Below are 18,745 nucleotides of genomic sequence, written 5' to 3' on the forward strand. Positions count from 1 at the left end.
ATCATAAAAAATGAATAAAGCCACTCTTTGCAAAGTCCTTTATTTTAAATTTAGCCTTAGCTATGGGCATGGACATATACATGGATGGATGGATAGATGGAGATATGTATATGTATATGTATGTGTATGTGTATGTGTATATGTATATGTATTCTTTGCTAGAATCTAGCAAGGACGACCTCTAATCCAAGTAGCAGTAGAACCTTATTCCTCCCAAAAGTCTCCTAGTCAGTCTTTGCTGTTGTCCACACTCTTCTCAGTTTTCTAAACTTCTGGGTTCCAACAAGAACCACGAGGCTCAGACTAGAGCATCCTAGGCTTCTTGCGGCCCACTCCACCAAGCACTTTCAAATTCCTCCCCAAAACCATTTTAAAGGCTTTGAAACGACAGTCAGGAAGTCACAGCAACAAACACTGCGATGACCAATTTTCTGTCTTACTTTTACATTGCTGTTGTAAGGGAGGAATGAATTATTTCACTCACGGTCTCAGAAGACTTTGCTCACAGTGCCTTGGACCCACGAACTTGAACACAACATCATGGGGCTGGGTTTAAGGGACAGGGAGCAGAGAGCAAACCAGGGACTGACCTGAGATACAAAGTGTAAGTTCAACTGACCTGGAATACACAGTGTGAGTTCCAGATGACCTGGGATACATAAATCACCAAGAAAAAAAAACAAAAACAAAACAGGGAAAACAGGGAGAGAGGGAGAGAGAGAGAGGGAGAGAGAGAGAGAGAGAGAGAGAGAGAGAGAGGATGAATCAGCTTCTGATTGAATGAAATAAATTTAGACTGTAATAATCCCACTGTGGGATAGAGTGGTTTCAATACAATTTCAAACTTAAAAAATATAACTTAAGCCAATTTGATAGTAATTTGTTAGGCTAGCTATAAAGATCATGAATATATCTCCTAGAATTGTTGATTTAAAAAATATATTAAAAACCTATTTAAGAAAAAGGAAGCCAGGTATGGTGGCACAGGCCTTTAATTCCAGGACTTGGGAGGCAGAAGCAGGCATATCTCTGTGAATTTTAGGTTAGTCTGGTCTACAGAGCAAGTTCCAAGATAGCCAGGGCTACACAGAGACTCTGCCTTTGAACGGGGATAAAAGGAAGCTGTGTATTATGGCATATATCTGTAATCCCTGGACTTGGGTGACAGAGTCAGAGGCCCACTTGAATACACTGTTTCAGGACATCCAGAGGTACATGGTAAAACTTTAGTGTCATAAAAATAAAACCTAGGTGGGCACAGTGGCTTATTCCTGTAGCCCCAGAATACAGGTGAGAAACTGGACCACACACCGAGTTGCAGGCCAGTCTGGGATGCAGAAGGACCCTGTCTCAGAGACCAGGAACAAACAGGAAGAAGTTCTTAACCTGGATTTTCCCAGGAAAAGAAAATAATTAGTAAGAGCAAGGTTACTTCACAGCAAGATTTATTAATACATCCAAAAGAAAGAAAGAAAAATCATTTTGTCACACTATATACAGATAATACATACAAGTGTTTTATACACATATTACATCAGTTTTTACACAAGAAAAATATACATAAAAATGTAAACTTTTGTATACAAAAACCCTTAAACAAATTAAACAAAGACCAGATAACAAAAGGAGACCAATCCATTATTATTTCATCAAATTTTTAAAACAGTAATACAGTACATTCATTGAGATATATATATGGAAAATGTGAACCATCTCTTCCTGTTTAAAGGGAAATCACAAACCAAAAGCCCCATCATCTCCCCAGATGTGTCCTCCCCACCGAAACCCCTGGCAACGCCCGAGGGTAGGCCTCTCCAAAGCCTGCCAGCCGCCTTGTATTCTGCAGAAACGAGTTGCCCCCAGTGTACATGCCTGGAACTGAGTGGCAGCTGTGACACAGACACGAGAGAAGGTGCTTGGTTTGTAAGTCCCCTTTAAGCAGCTGTCCTCCTGCCTATGTCCTGAATGTATGGCATATGGAGCATACAGTGTGCCAAGGTGGATGAGAACGCGACCCGCTAGTCCTTGCTACCGTGCAGTTACTTTGTTAAAAGATGTTTTAGACTGTCCAGTCTGCCTGCCCTTTCGGCTACCTCCCACCCTTGATTTCCCACTGCAACTTGGTTTCAGTTTACACTGGGGCAGCTGGTTAGTTAGTACCTCTGCCAAGAGGCTTGCTGCTAAAGGCTGATCCTGACATCAGTTTCCAGGGAGCTACTCTGTGAACTGTTTCCTTAGCAGGGTTCAGGATTATCCGGCTACCTTCCTATCCCTCTAAATTCTCCAGGTAGAACCTGCCGCCAGCTCCTCACAGACAGTAACAGTAGTTAACAGTTTCGTCTTGATGTTCTTGCGTTTGGTATGGAAAACTGATGGACCAATGAAAAGGTATCTTGTGGGGAAGGGCAGTGGGCATGAAACCTGTGCCAAGTATGTGCAACTCAAGAGTTCTTTCAAAAAAAAAAAAAAGTAAGATGTTTAAATAGATGCAAAATAAACTATGCTTAAGACAGTTTTATGAGAACCATCTTCTTTCCATGGTGAACTTGGAACAAGGCAGAACAACAGCTAGATGATCTATTTCCCTGCAGCAAGAGAGGAGTTAGCTTCCCCCAGGCAAAATGATCAAAACGATCATTATTTATTAATGAAAGGAAGAGGCAAATTGGTGAATTAAGTTGATCAAGGACATGGTGGATGACACACACCAATGGCAATACTAAGACTGCTTTAAAACTGAGATAAACAAGCTGGATTGTGGTACATCACTGTTTCAGAGAGGGCAGGGATACAAAGCACCCCGAGTGAATCTCAGCTCTCCTACACGGGTGGTGATTTAAAATGACAGTCTCCCTTACAGTTATACAGACACAACAAAGGAATAGGAAGCTAAATAAATAGTGTGTGGCTGTCTTTAGATGAGACCTTTAATGTTCTTTAAATAATTCTTGATAATGTCTTTTAAATCATTACATACAAGTGCCACTGCCGTGGCAATATTCCAGTAGGGCAGCATTTTGCTAAATGTAAAAGATTGCCATAGAACTCATACATATACACGTGTATGTACAGTTATATCAACACTATTTATATACATATATCTAGAGAGCAACATTTCATTGCCTTTGAATATCTCTATGTCCACTCACACAATATATCCTGGAGACATACTGTGTGAGTATATACCAAAGTGTATGTACACATGCGCCAGCATGTATATATACACTTCTATCTGTGTGTGCATAAGAGCGTTAAAGGCACGATATATAAGGGTGCAAGTTTTCTAGAGAGCTGCAGCAGAGTTAAAACTGAATGTCACAACTGTGAGAAAAGTCAAAGGAAATCTAGCAGAATTCATTACCCAAGAACGCATGAGAGCATTTCATCATGAGAAACATGAGTCAGTTATAGAACTCAAGAGGCTTCCATGTGACTCTGTATACTTCGTTAAAATTCAAATGGGAGATTTATATTTAAAACACAAAGCAAATCAAACTCTTCAAATGATAATAAGTGTGAAAATACACCCAATACTAATGTCAATCATAAAGTCATAATTATGGTTTTTCAATGTAAGTAAAATACTCCAAAGTTACCTAAGTTAAAAAATTGAAAACTGTTTGAATGTTGGCTTTTTATTTTTGATGACTACCCAATTCTTAAGAGAAAATATTACTGAAAGCTGTATACTGTGGGGAAATGTCGTTGATAAGGCCTGTGAGTGACAGCTGAGATATTCATGCCAAGGTGTCTAGTGAGAGAACTAAATAGGAAAGGGGACCATCAGCCGGGACGTGGCTCCGCACATGCCCAGAAGGCCGCCCTCAGGGGGGTGGCTCTGCACATGCCCAGCACTTGGACAACAGACAACTTGGCAAAGCTGTGTGATTGTTAAGTAATGAGAGAATAGCTAGCAAAAATCTGAGAAAGAAGAGTCCAGACAAAGCTTCATTTGTGACCACTGTAATCTGTCACTGTGACTGTAATGAAAAGGAGTCCCACTTCAGCGTGCTTAATGTTCTCTACACTGTCGTCGTTTCCACTGGCTTGCCGAATAACCCAGAGTTTCCCACAGATGCATAATCTTGCTTAGCAAAGGCTGTTAATCTATTATACACACACATTTTTTTAGGGAATATATGTATATAGCTTTATCTATACACACACATATACATACGTGTATATATAGATTTATACAAATGTATAAATAAACATAATACTTTTTCAATCTTTCCATTGACAAGGCAAGTTCACATTCAGCAAAGTGCCACCACATCCCATATACACACCTCTATACAGATATAAACAAGGGTCTGTTCTCACCCTTCAATAAGGGGGAACTGAGTCTAGCAAATTCCATTAACCAGCAACTGAAGGGAGAAATGGCATCAGTACAGACTCCCTTCTTTCGTTTGCATGCATATGTACAAGAAATATGCAGATTTGTTAAAATCTGAAAGCAAGAGTAAATGAAACAGGGAGATGCTACAAAAACACAAGTGTAAAAAACAACATGGAGAGCTTTCCTGGGTTTTGTCTGAACCTAAGATGAAGTAACTGAGGTCCCAGAGACAACTGCCAATTCAAGTGTGTTCCTGGGAGTTGTTCTGGCATATCTAAGTATAGAGCTCTCATAGCAGAGTAGGTGTGACGGAGCACTTGGCTCTTATTGCCTGTCTCCGATCACCAGGTGCTCCAGGAAAGAGTGCACAGCAACTGACAAAGCTCCCAGGACAGGAATGTGTCTTTCTTTTGAGTTCCACATGACTCAGGTAAGCACTGAAGGTAGCAGGATTTTCCCACAGCCAGAGGGCGGAGCTGGGCTGCTCCACTCCACGACCAATGGCACAATTCAGTTTGAAAACATATTTTGCAAACAACTGAAATCATACCAGCTTTGAAATATACATGGAGAAATGAGCCCACCAGCTCCTTAAACGCAGCCCCTTCAAAGCTTCCTCATCAAGGCCTATGTTTTCTGAACTTGACCAAGAAAACATAGGACTTTATTACTTGGAATATGAAGAAAATTTACTAGACATAATGTTTCAACAAATCTCTGGTCCCATCACTTCAAAAGATAAATGAGCTGTTATCTATCTAGGTCTGTTTCTTTCTCTCTCTCTCTCTCTCTCTCTCTCTCTCTCTCTCTCTCTCTCTCTCTCATTTTTATGCTTATAACTACGAGGCTGGTCTTAGAATCTGCTTTTTTCCCGTGTCACTTTAAAAACAGCATAAGTTAATCCAAAGGTTAATAGAAAATGCACGTGATATCAGAGCTAGCCTTTGAACATAATATAGCAAAGAATATGGCATGTTTATAAAATAGAAACAATGGGAAAATAACTCTAGTACCCTCAGCTAAATAAATCATATCTCTATAATACATTCGGTTACCTTTCTATTTTTACACAAGCACACATTCATCTCTCACACGTGCCCCCGATGTATATTTTTGCATGTGTGTAAAAACATAGACACATACATGCACACAAGTAATTTACCTCTATTTTAAGTCACAGTGGGAATTCCTCGGTGAGGAGGGGGTGAAACGTTCCTGAATGAGACACTAAGGACATCTAGATTTATTAATTTCTCTATTTTACCTCTCAACTTACAGAATAAACTGTAAATTAAAGAATAAATCCATAGGAAACAAAAGAGATCTTAAAAACTTAAGTTTGCAAATTCCAGCTACAGTAGTGGGGTTTTACTTGATCTATTTGCTTCTATTTACCCTGTAACTAAGTGTCTAGCCATCTTAAGTGTAAACCACAGATCATGTGCTAAAGAACATGATTCTCAACAGCTCTATGAACAATAATAAATGGTCTAAGGGTGTTCTACATTTTGAGGCCCCAGGTTATCCTTTTCTTTATATATCTGCAAGGTAGCAAAGGACAGCTATACACCTTGACACGGCAGAGATCCAGTGTAAAAAGGTGCGTCACTAGTTTGTTTTGTCAAAAAATAAAAATAAAAATAAAAAGAAGGTCATATATAATTTTAAGCTATTAAAACACATAGGCAACATAATTCATTACACTCAATACAGCTTTAGTATAAAACTTATAATTTATGAGGTGATGTTAATAGCATAAATTAATATACCTTTTCTCTTAAAATCTACAATAAGTATTCTGAAAGCTCATTGGGGAAGGAAGTTTTTAAATAAAAGTTTTAAAGCTGTGCATGATGGGAAAGGATTCTGTATGCTGAAGCTGAGATGAGAGCTGACGTAGAAAGAAGTCCTCGACGCAACACCACGGGCTGTGAGAGCAAACGCTTCTCTCTCTGGAGCTCTCATCAATGAGGAGTCACCTTTAGTTTCTTTTAAAACTAGTTTCTTATTTTAAAAACTGCCCTAATTTCCACAAGGAATCCCTGAGACATACTCAACACTAGACAGTGAGAAGAGCTCTCACCGTTGAGAAGAACTGAGTCAACCCTTTGGAACAGAGGCACACACTGTCAGCAGGTGTCAAGCTCTCCACTCTGTCAGCATTGACCCGCGGGAGCCGCCTGTACTAAATGAGACAGGCTGGAGTCAATTTGGGGCAAATCAGCCTAAGTCCCCAAGGAAAGTGACGGTGTGGCCTTGAGCTGTACTGGTGCCTTCCGTCCTGCATGTTGAAACGTTTTCCATGGGGAACTTGGGGTGCATATAGAGTTAGGTCAGTGGTCCCCAGCTTAAAAAGCAAACAAACAAACAAACACATAAGAACAATGAAAACCAACAAAAGATGATCCTACCACTCCTGGGCCAAGATGAGTGCGGTCATGTTTGTGCACGTGCACACCGCAGCACTAGGGATGAGCGTGCAAAAGGCAGAGGGGAGGGAGAAAAGGAAACATGCTGTGCCGCTGACCACCAAGAGTCAAGCAGCATTTATCTTAGAAGACTGCTTTTCAGAGTAACTTAGGTCAGCCAAAGATTATGTCGGATCTGCTCTTCAAACCACTCAAAACATTCCTGATACTCAGGAGCCCAGGGTAAATAAAGTCACGACAAATCTCTGAAATGCCACATCTCTTTTACTTGCTCCTTTCCACAGTGCAGAGGGGAGGCTAGCCAAGAATAAAGACTGCAGTGAAAGCCCACAGGCTCCTACATTTACCCACAGCCACAGCATCCATGACACTGGATTACAAGAGGCAGAACTAAGACCCAGAAATGTCCTTCCTAACTCACTGGCCAGCAGATATCTGCCTCTGCTTTTCACAGGCCCCATATTATAAAAATTTTGAAAGATTGCATTTAAAATACAACTTTAGTTAAAGTGTGATTTTGGTTTCCACAAGAATATAATAACACAAGAAAGCTTAAAGAAGCCAAAATATTAAGTCATTATTTTTCTTTTTTAATGAATTTCAGGGAAGAGTCAGTTATTTTTTTATTTGTTGAAAGGGGGAAACAGTATGTCTTTTCATGAGTGACTGTCTCCCATGAGATAATTTTGACATGAAGAATCCATAGACCACTGTGGGAAGCAGTAGAGAAAAAAAAAATACAAGAGAACATTCATTCACTCCGACTAAATTCTCTTTCAAAGATGTTTCTAAGTTTCCTCATTACACTGCAGAGTTGTGTTGACCATTCAACAAACCACTGTACTAGATTATCCTACACATGTCAGATAAAGAATAGAGTTTAATTTTTTAAGTCTAAAAAGGAGACTAAAAAGTAAATACTTTAAAACTGTAATGAACTCCAAACCTATTAAACAGTTTAGTGTTAATATCCTCACTCCCACTCTGCAATGTCAAACAATGCAGAGCCATGCTGAGAACTGCGCTAGAAGAAGGCAGTGGTTTTAGACAGTCACTGCAGAGGAAGCCCACCCACCCACGCCACCCAGGATGCCAGAGCACAGTGGCAAGCCAGGCTCAAGGAACACACTGTAAGGGTTTTACCTCAGTGTGACTCAACTCTAATGCCAACTTGTAAGAAGCCATGCAACAAGCCAACAGAAAACTGTTCTTTCGGGTCAAAGAAACTCAACACTCAGGATGCCTGTATCCAGCAGGGAGATGGCTCCCTTCCTAACAGGGAACTCTTTGTTGTGTGGACGGTGAGCATGGACTGAGGATGGGCTTCGGAAGAGTTTTAGTGTGACTCGCAGAGGGAAGGATTTTCTGACCTTTAGTCGAGAGTCTGGTTTACTTTAAGAGATTAAACTTTGTTATTTGACAATATAAAATGATCACTTCTCAACTCCATCTCTAATGACTATCTGCTTCTCATCAAACCATACTCTTCTCATAGAGGGGCATCAGACCACATTACCTGCCAACAGGGAACTGCTGTCATTTCTAAGCAGGAATACCTCATACAGTAGGCTCACTAGAGAAAAATCACCTTTGCTTTTCAGCAATGTGATGGTAACTACATTTGTCCATTGCATAGTCTATCACTTGCTGGGCTACCTGTAACTGCCACTTATTGTCCTGAATTGTTCCCTAGCTGTGTAACCTACCCAGGTGTGAAAATTGCTAAGCCATTTTTACAGAAGGAAAAAAAAAAAAAAAAAAAAACAGTGTCTTGAGTATTATTACTAAAATAACATTAACAATTAAAGGAGAGAAAGCCCCATCTTCCCTTCAGGCACCAGAGATTACAGTTGCTGACATTCATATCCTCAGAGCACATATGCAGTCACTAACTGCAGCAACTTCCAAGGTAAATCACAATAACACAACGAACTGGCCTTTATAAATGGTCCCAGAAACCTGCAGAGACAGAGGGAGCCTTCTTTGTTACTGTCTCTCGCGTACTGAGCACTACACTAAAACTAGCTTCTACCCCATCAGGACCTGTGTAGGGTTTGTTTTTGATTCCAGTATTGCCTTACCATAAGTGCTATGATTTCATATAAGCATTATAAAAGATGCTGAATTTTTCTTTGCATATTAATACCCACCTACCATTGAGAGACTAGAATTGTTTCAGCAACTAGAGTTGTGACAAAGTGAACAAACACCTCTGGGCTTAGAGACAGATAATCTCCCAACAGGGGGCTCACAAAAAAAGCTAGAAAAAAGCAAACGATAGGCTTGGCTGTCTGCTCTGAAACAGAAGGGAGTGCTGTGCTTTTGCTGCTCATTCGCCCTGCTATCAGTATCTCTAAGACTGTCCTTCCTTCAGAAGCCATCATGGGCATCTAAACAAAAGGGAGCTTACTCAATATTTTTGGCGTGAAGCTGTAACTGGCAACATTCCTGATCACTTCATGCCTCCTCACTCGAAAGCAAAGAAGGGCTTTTAAATGCACATAAAACAGAAAATTGCAAACAATAAAAGGTGCAACCTACTGCAAACTCAGCTTTGACAACTAAACAATTTTCAGCAGCTAATATAGGGACACCTAGCCAGTAACAGTCCAAATTGACTACTCCTGACTCTGCTCCCCCTGGCAAAGAAGAGCTGAGAAGGAGAAGTCCGAGTGTGGCTCTGCTACAGTCTTCAGTTGATGCACACTGGAGACAAAATGCATTTTCTGGGAATACAGTTATCTAATGATGACTCTTAGTGGGTCGTGAGAACAGCCTAGCAGAGACACTTTTGAGGTGAGGCAACCACTCACTCTCACCCCATCACAGCGTACTAAAGTAAGAAACCTACTGACATCGGCTCACAGGTCCAACACTCAAAAAAGGCTGTTCTCACAGTTCAGGAGAGAAGTGCATGGGGACACCAAACATAATTTTGCTTTGTGATGTAACTTATAATTTAAAATTTCTCAATATGCAAAAGAGGCAAAGCTATTAAAAATAAATGTTGCAATTAATTAACATGATTTTTAAGGAAAAAAGTAAATACAAACATATTTTGCCTCCCCAACCTCAGTAAATACAAAATAGGGCATATCATGATTTCATGTGACACTTCCCCTCCAAAAACTCAGGCACGTAGTATCTACAGAATGCCTGCTGATCACCATCATTCCTTCACAAGGCAGAGAACGAAAAGCCTTCAACAGAAGGGCCTGGTTAGACGTAGCATGGCATGAAGAACACACACAGCAGAAGTCGGAAAACACATCCCAACCTTTACCTAGCAGAAAGGAGTTAGGATCAGACAGTCCCTGACAAAAGAATTACTGTACCACATCATTTAGAGATATGTTGCCTTACTTTTAAAAAATATACATACGTAAATTAGGTTGAGCTCAGGTATGAACACCTAATGGTACATGAAAGGACAGGGACCCATCAGCAAAGCCGGGCAAAGCATGAAGCTGCACCCTGCTCTGGGAGGGGAAGGCAGGCGGGCAGGCAAGAGGAAACTCCTCACACCAGTCCACAGCCACCAACTTACTGCACTACCCAAAAAGAGTTTTACCCTAAACCTTGGTACACTAAAAAAAAAATTCCAATTTTACTTCATCCTAAGTACTTAAATTATTTTAAAAGTACCTAACGTACGTCAAATTATGTCTAATTTCCAAATTCTGCTCTGAAAGAACTGTTAAAATGTGTGTCCTTCCGATATTACACATCACTTCACAACTGGTACATGGATTCTACACGTGTTCTCCACAGTTCACAAATCTCACCAAAGAATCACAACTGTAAACATGTAAAAACTAGGAGCCAATGATGGACCAAACAGGCCTAGCGTCAGCTTTCAAATCTATCCGGTTTAGCCTGCTTTTGCATACCAAACCATTTTCTTTCATTACTACCTACAAATGTGTTCCATGAGTGGGGAATTCTGAAACAAATGCACAAGGAAGAAGAGAGGGGGGGGGGGTGTGATGGCACTCCCTATTCTGACATGAGCTCAGCCTCCTGGAGCTCCTTTCCTCACAGGCTGATCTTAGTTAGCAAGGTGCTTCGCTCTGAGACCACCCCTCTCTGTACAAGATGCTTTAGTCAGCTCAGTAGGAAAGAAGGATAAACCTTGCTAGGTATGAGACAGAAGGAGGGGGACGAGCCTTATGCTTATTCTGGGAGTGAGGAAAGACAAGCCACAAGGAGAGAGCTACTGCACTGCACACAACACACAGGGTGAACAAGCAGGCACAGGCAGTTGAGAGACTGTGTTCTTTCCAGCTAACAGATCATAATTAGGAAGGGCATCTTAGCCTCCCTGTGGTGTTTGGCAGTTGGTCAGAGCTTCGATTTGTGTCCCCACACCACCTGCTACACAGGGTCTCAACAGGACCACTCCATCCAGAACAGCCTATGGAAAAGCTGGCTAGAGAATGGGAAGCATTATCTCAACACTAGGAGACAGTAAAGGGCACTGGTAATCTGAGGTATCTTCCACTTCTAGGACTTGCTGAAATAAAAAAAATTAAAATAAAAAATAAAATCATCAATCCTACCCAGTCACTGTGCTGAGCCACCAAAAAGCCCGCCAGGCCAAGCGGACCAGCCGGGAGGGAATGAGCACCAGTGCTAAGGAGCACGCGTGAACACTGACGCCAGGTCCACTGCACGGCCACCAGTTAACCGGGAAGGGGTGTCCCTCTAATCCCCATGTCATTTTTAAATCTTCTGTAGGAAATGGGGAGAGGGATGTAAAAGAGGAAACAAAGAGAAAACACCGGGTTCCACTTGCCTGCCAGTACAGACGCGCTCAGTTAGGGCTGGGGAAGGGGGGAGATGCATTGTTGGTACTTGTAGCCGTGGCACCTGTTACAGTGAAGCCTGTAGGAGGGGCTATGGAGCTGTGGCTGGGCTGCAGGTCCTTAGGAATGCCACTGTGAGAACTCAGCTGGTGGCCGAAGGCTGCACTGAACTGCGGGAGCTGCTGCTTCGGAGAGGTGGAGGCCATTAGTTCAGCAGAAGGCCCCATGCCACTGAAGCTGGTCTGGGGTAACCCCGGAAGCACACTGGAACTGCTTGGGGTAACGGTGGCGAAGGCAGGCTGTGTGGTCTCTGAGTTGGACGTGGTGGGTGGCGTGGAGAGGGAAGTGGAAAGAAGGTGTCCGTCCGCGCCAAGGAGGTTGCTAAATGCAGAGGGGTCGCCAAGGTTGACGGGGAGATTCCCCCAGTGAGTTCTGGGGTTGACCACTCCTCCAAGTGGCACCTCGAGCTGTGTGGGGAGCAAGTGCTGCGCCATGATGGGCATCTCTGCCGAAAAGGTAGCTGCCATATTATCACCAGAGTAAGATGTGTGGGGAGAGGTGATATGGTCACTGTAGGGCGACGGCACGTGCTCGCTATCATAATGGCTTCCATGGGGTGAGGAGTGTGAATGATCACTGCTGTATTGCTGTCGTGAGGTGATAAGGTCGTCTGCCTTGCTCAGCAGCTGGGCAGGATGTGGCCTCTGGGAGGCATGGCTGCCATCATGAAGGCCATGAAACTGTCCTGGGAAGGCTCTCTCCCCAAGCGCACTCTGGCTGAGCAGAGTGGCAGAAGTAAGGCCAGCGCTGGCTGGGGCAGAGAACTGCCCCTGGATCTGCCCTGCCAGGGCTGTGGGTGGGCTGGACAGAGGAGCAGAATGGAGTAGGTTCTCGTCCAGCTCCAGACTAGAAAAGCTATCGTGCACTATCCGTCCATTCAGTAGCTCCCCTAGGTCTGTGTTTACTTGCCGACTCAAGGCCTGGATTCCCGAAGCATCAGTACCCGTGGAGAACACCCCCACTCCTCTATCTGACAACCCCTGAACGGGCACACCGTCTGACTGGGAAAGCACCCCAATTGTACTCAGGCACTCGAGAGAAGTTACAGCTTGCAAGGCCCGCTCGAGCTCTTCGGCTTCTTCGGTGGTCGGGAGGAGGTCTCCGTTCTTTCCTGCATCAACCAAAGCCATGAGAGTCAGTAGAGCGCACAGGCAGCTTATACAGCAAACACCACACATCTGAATATCTCACACTATCCTTTCACAAGGGTCCTTCTCGCCAGGCTTGGTGGTGCACACCTATAATCTCAGCACTTAGGAGGCCAGAACAGATGGATCTCTGAGTTCCAGGCCAGCCTGGTCTACAGAGTGAGTTCCAGGCCAGCCAGGGCTCCATAGTGAGACCCTATCTCAAAAGAAAAAAGAATCCTTTGTGAAAAGAAACATTTCTTGAGATGGGATGAGAAGAAAATGAAATATTGATCTGCAGGACAATGAAATATTGATCCATCAACTCTCCTGGGATTTTAACTACCATCTTATTTTTGTATGGCCAGAAATCTACCATGTGGAGTGTCTTGTTTTGTTTGTTTGTTTGTTTTCAGACACAATTTTGCTATGTAGACTTGGCTGGCCTCAAACTCATAGAGATCTGCCTGTCTCTGCTTATTACCAAGTGCCAAAGTTAAAGGTGTGTGCTACCATTCCTGGCTCTGCTAAGTTCTTTTGTTTATTTATGAATAGTCTTGTGTCTGCGTGAACTTTGGTCACATGTGTACAGGTACCTACAGAGGCCATGATGTTGATCTTGGGGCTGGAGGTGCAAATAGTAGTGAGTTGCCAGTATGGGTGCTAGGAACTAAGCTTGGGTCCTCTGGGAGAGTGCACACAATCAACTGAGCAGTCTCGCCAGCCCTCAGAGCGTTAATTTCTTAGGAAGTCTAAAAGGCTGCCAATTAAAAGTTCAATGTCCGTTTGATTATACATATTTTTCACTTATAATAATATTAGTATCATTAACCTAAAGAAATGAAGGCTATATAGAACAAGACAGGTAAATATTACTTTGTCTGCACCTAGATTCTTCCAACTAGAAATGAGAACAAAAAATAATGGTAAACGCTCAGTTTCCTTCATAAGTTAGCTTTCTTCTTCTTTTCTAAGATTTACTCTTTCTAATTATGATCTATGTATGCTTGTTGACAAGTGCAATATCTGTGGTGTCCAGAAGGGGATGTTAGATCCCTGAAAGCTTTAGTGAACAACCTGATAAGGACACCAAAAGGGTCCTAGGCAACAGAGGCAAGTGCTCTTAACCATCTCTCGGTCCTTGAGTTACCTTACAAAGTACGCAAGTGCTAGGATACAGACTTGTGTCACCATGCCAGGCTCCAAAGACAGGTCAAGCTGTAAAAAGACTCTAATAAACTTTGCTTTACAAATAAAAAATAGATTAAATAGCACTGTCAAAACATTAAGGAAAATTACTCATTTTAATGGAACAAAATTCTATAGCTATTAAAGTATCAGTACACTAAGAATCTAGTATGAGTAACTAAATTCCACATTGCCCACCTTCTGAAAGGAAAACAGCTTGAGGGATGTTTGTTTCTTCTATTTATAGTGACAGGAATGTTATATCAGGGAAAACATTTCAGATATGCTGCAAAAGGCTATTGTATTAAAAAAATAATAGTGAAATGGCCAGTAAGATGGGCCAGTGGGTGAAGGTACATGCCACACAGGCCTAACAGTCTGAGCCTGATGTCCATGTAAGGACGGGTGGAGAGTGCTGTCCCCTACCCTCCACATTCATGCATGCTTGTGCACAATCACACACACGTCACACACAGCAATAATAATAATTATTATTACTATTATTTCTAGGATGGTTTCAGTGACACTGGGCATAATTCCAGTATGCCAGAGCTGTAACAGGAGAATTGTGAGTTCACAGTTAGCCTGAATTATGTGGAAAGAGTCTGTCTTAAAAAACCAAAAATAAAATAAAACTCATTTCTCTTCTTATGAACCATGTCTAGATCAGTTCCTAAGTAAAACACTGACCATACCTTCAAAAAAATCAAAGTCTTGTAGGTCATCTGGCAGCCGAGGCAGGACATCCGCAAAGTCCTCGTGGTTCAGCTCCAGGTCGTGCGGGATGTCGGTGATCTCGTTGGCAATGTCCTCTGGCAACTCATCAGCACTCAGCTCGGGCGTGGACGGGCTTCTGCAGAGGAGACAGGGAGGCTCGTCCCCAGACGCCCACGCGCAGTGCGCCTCCCTCAGGGGTCAGCCAATGCCCTCGGACGCTCTAAGCATTCAGTACAGACAGGAGATGGCAACTCCTTCCAAGCTGGTAGTGGCACGTGCCCGTGACCCCACACTTGGGGACAGAAGGCTAGAGAGTCAGAAGTTGAGCTCACCCTCAGCTGCACAGTGAGGTGAGGATGTCTGGGAATTTACAGGTCTCAAAATTTTTTTTCCTTCACTTTATGAGAAGGAAATTTGAAGACAGGACATTGCAGAAAGACACGCCTCACTCTCTGTAGGCACTGGTTCCTGCGGCCTTTAGACCATCATTACTAGAGTATACTTCCACTGCAAATTAGTAAAATGAATCACTATTGAGTGTATCTATGTTTTAGTAAAATTTCAAATCTCATCAAGATAATAACTTTAAAAATGAAATAAATGGACAAGAATTAACTGCAATTCATTCGATCAAAATGTTTGTCTGCCAAAATTTTAAAAACTCATATTCCTAATTAAATACTTCTATTTTAACATGTGTAATTTTAGTTAAAACAGAAGAACCTGAATGAATAAAGTTAAATTATCAATTTCAGCATCTATTTTCTTTGCTATAATAAGAAACTGACATTGATAAATGTTAACAAAAACTTAGTCAGACACTGGAAAATCTGTACATGCCACTGTTCAAAGGGTTTTAAGGCTGAGATGCTCAGGGGCTATGGTGGGTTAGTAGTATCAGGAGCACAAGAGGGCTGCTGTTCTGAGACCAGACCATCCCGCCCCACCGCCAGCCACCACTCACCGCATCTGTGAGGCCTCCACTGGCAGTGAGACGCTGGTGGGCATGCTGAGGTTCCCTTGGGGCACTGCAGGGGGGATGGGTTTCTGGGGCCGACGAGGTCCACGCCGTCTCTTCTTCTTGTGTTTTTTGGTAAGTGCAGGGGGCTTCGTTTTTTTCCTAGGCTTCCTCTGTTGCTGGTGCTGAACTTTACGGGAGTTATCTCCTCTCAGGAAATTATCCTTTGAAATGAATAGAAGATTTTTAAGAACCTTCTCCACCCCGACTCCTGGTATGTTAGTGCACAGCAAGGTGACTGGTGGATGGCCATCCTCTATATACTTCAAGACCAGAAGAAAGCTTAAAGTTTTACTACAAAGCAATGAAGAGTTGGGGCTGCAGTACACCGCCTGCCCAGCATGTGCAGGGCCCTGAGCTGGAGCCCCAGTACCACACAAAACCAGGTGTGGTGGTGCACACCAGTAATCTAGGCCATGAACCAGAAGGCAGCAACAGGCCACAGGCAACCTGGGCTATACAAGACCCTGCCTCAAAAAAAAGGAGAGAGTTAAGTATTTGAAAGATATGTTTCACCCAATTTAAATATTGTATAAGATGGAAACATCACATCATTCTAATGATAATTTTTGTCTACCAGTCAAAACAAATGTATCTAGGGCTAAAGATAATAAGTCTTGGTGGTTAAGATAAGAGTACAGGCTGCTCTTCAGAGGACCAGGGTCCCGTTCCCAGCACCCACATGGCAGCTCACACCTGTCTGTAACTCCAGTCCAAGGGAACTGACACCCTCTCCTAACATTCCCAGGCAGGAAGCACTCACGTAGTCCCTATAGGTACATGTGGGAAACACTCATACACATAATATAAAGTTAAATAATGATCTAAAAACCCTAAGATTATCTGGGAAAAACTTAACTATCAAAAATATTCTCTTAATACTATATATAATGCCTAAAACTATATATAATAAATAAACAAAACTTTTAACTTAATTCACAATTCACATTAATCTCTCCCTTCGGCCACTCTCCCCCCACCCAACCCCAGATATACTGCAATTGTGGAACAGCACCTAGTATGTGCAAGTCTAGGGTTGATCTCCAGCAAAGCCAACACACAAATGAGACATAAATACAACACTCAGAAATGAGTAACAGATTTTAAAGACATGGACAGAAAAGGTCATCCTAGGCCAAAAGAAACAAGGACAAACTGATAAGGTAACTGGTAGAGGAGCTCTAATACACGATTCTGAATATGCTGATTTTAAACATTAATAGGCAATGAGACTTTTCCTTCTTTTTCTTTCCATCTGGAGAAGTCACTTTTAAGGAGGAAACATGACAAACGTGTTAAGAGATGAGCCAGCCTGCTACCTATAGAGGGATGAAGGGGAGGGGGGTGGATATATGTCAGGGCGATACTTTGGGGAGGCAGAGACTTGCATATCTCTCGACTTGGCTGAGCAGTCAGTTAAGCCAATCAGTGAGTTCCAGGTTCAGCGAGAGAAGCTGTCTCAAAAACTAAGGGTGAGAAGAACTGAGAAAAGACAGCCAACATAAATCTGGCATCTACACATGCAAGAGCACATACACATGAACAGGTGTATGTATACACAAAAGCATATAGAAAGCTGGGTGTGGTGGCTCTCACACCTGTAATCTTAACACTCAGGGATCGCTAAGGCACATCATTTATGAGTTCCAGGCCAGCTTGAGCTAGAGTGAAACCCTGCCTCAAAACAGGAACAACAAAACCCAGAAAATTATTCTGCATTCACATAAAGCCTAAATAAAGTAAGAAAAATGCCCTCATTTTAAATGTATTTTAATTAAATAGAAAAGTAAGTACTTGGGAGGCAGAAGAGGGAGGATCTCTGTGAGTTTGAGACCAGCTAATCTACAGATCAAGTTCTAGGTCAGCCAGGGCTACACAGAGAAACTCTAGTGTTAAAAAACTAGAAGGAAAATAAATCCAACATTTCTATATGAAGTTTAGTATTTGTGATGGTTTGCTTGGCCCAGGGAGTGGCACTGTTGGGAGGTGTGGCCTTGTTGGAGTAAGTGTGTCACTGTGGGCATGGGCTTTAAGACCCTACTCCTAGCTGCCTGGAAGCCAGTATTCTGCTAGCAGCCTTCAGATGAAGATGTAGAACTCTCAGCTTCTCCTGCACCATGCCTGTCTGGATGCTGCCATGCTCCTACCTTGGTGATAATGGACTGAACCTCTGAACCCGTAAGCCAGTCCCAAATAAATGTTATTTTTATAAGAGTTGCCTTGGTCACAGCAGTAAAACCCTAACTAAGACAGTATTCACATTTTTCAAAACATGATCCTAAAAACGAACTAACCAAAAAAGTTCTTAGTAAGGCCAGAGTGTTAACAAGGGAACAGACCAGAAAGTCGGCCTCTCTGCCTAACAGTACCCTTAGCTAATGGCAAAGCCAGAGCTGCAAACCAGTTGCCTGGTCCATGATACCAAGGCATGCTAAAACCACACCATGCTCAGAGAACACTTTATGACTTGCCTTCCTTGGCCTTGTGGTCCAGAAGGCACACAGCACAACTGATTGATAAATGAAAATATAGCTCAGGTCTGAGGGGCTTGTTTTTCATGCTGGCATCAAACCCAGAACCCATTCATGACAGACAAATACTCTACTGCTAAGCTACAACTTCACCCCAAATCAATCCCATTTTAAATAATTACATAACTCAAATATTTGACTAATTCAAATGTGTCTCTCCTCCAAATTATTCTAAATTAATTAGGATTCACAAGACCAACATTAACAAAAGCAATAATTAAGGTCAACAAAATTATAGAAAGGCTTGGTATTTTGCCTAAACTTTATTAAATATCCAGATCATTCCCAGAACTGCATATAAAAAAACAAAACTGAAGGCAAAGATGGAGTTCATAAAACCTGCTATGTATTAGAAAATATATCATTTATGAATGAGACATAAAGAATACTGATGGATGATTTTTAAAAAGCATCTTATCTAAGTAATAACAGGTTTGGTACTACTCTTTTTTGCTTTTTTGGGTTTTTTTGTAGCCCTGGCTGTCCTGGAACTCACTCTGTAGACCAGACTGGCCTTGAACTCAGAAA

At 42.3% G+C, this 18,745-nt stretch overlaps 1 protein-coding gene across 8 annotated transcripts in view; it reads right to left on the minus strand.

The window, feature by feature from the left end:
• Window positions 1-1,428: 1,428 nt before the first annotated feature.
• The window catches only part of Ino80d (INO80 complex subunit D), a 63,996-nt gene continuing 46,679 nt past the window's right edge, over window positions 1,429-18,745 (minus strand). For 6 of the 8 annotated variants that reach the window (XM_029474906.1, XM_029474904.1, XM_029474898.1 and 3 more), the window contains 3 exons: window positions 15,633-15,850; window positions 14,647-14,804; window positions 1,635-12,747 (listed from right to left, as the gene is read on the minus strand). In XM_029474906.1, the coding sequence (XP_029330766.1) occupies window positions 11,585-12,747; window positions 14,647-14,804; window positions 15,633-15,850 (1,539 nt within the window). In that variant the 3' untranslated portion in view covers window positions 1,635-11,584. Of the gene's footprint in view, window positions 12,748-14,646; window positions 14,805-15,632; window positions 15,851-18,745 lie in introns of all 8 variants that reach the window. The other 2 variants (XM_021169692.2, XM_021169608.2) reach the window with 1 other exon arrangement.

This window comes from Mus caroli, chromosome 1 (assembly GCF_900094665.2).
Source record: "Mus caroli chromosome 1, CAROLI_EIJ_v1.1, whole genome shotgun sequence".
Taxonomy (NCBI): Eukaryota; Metazoa; Chordata; class Mammalia; order Rodentia; family Muridae; genus Mus; species Mus caroli.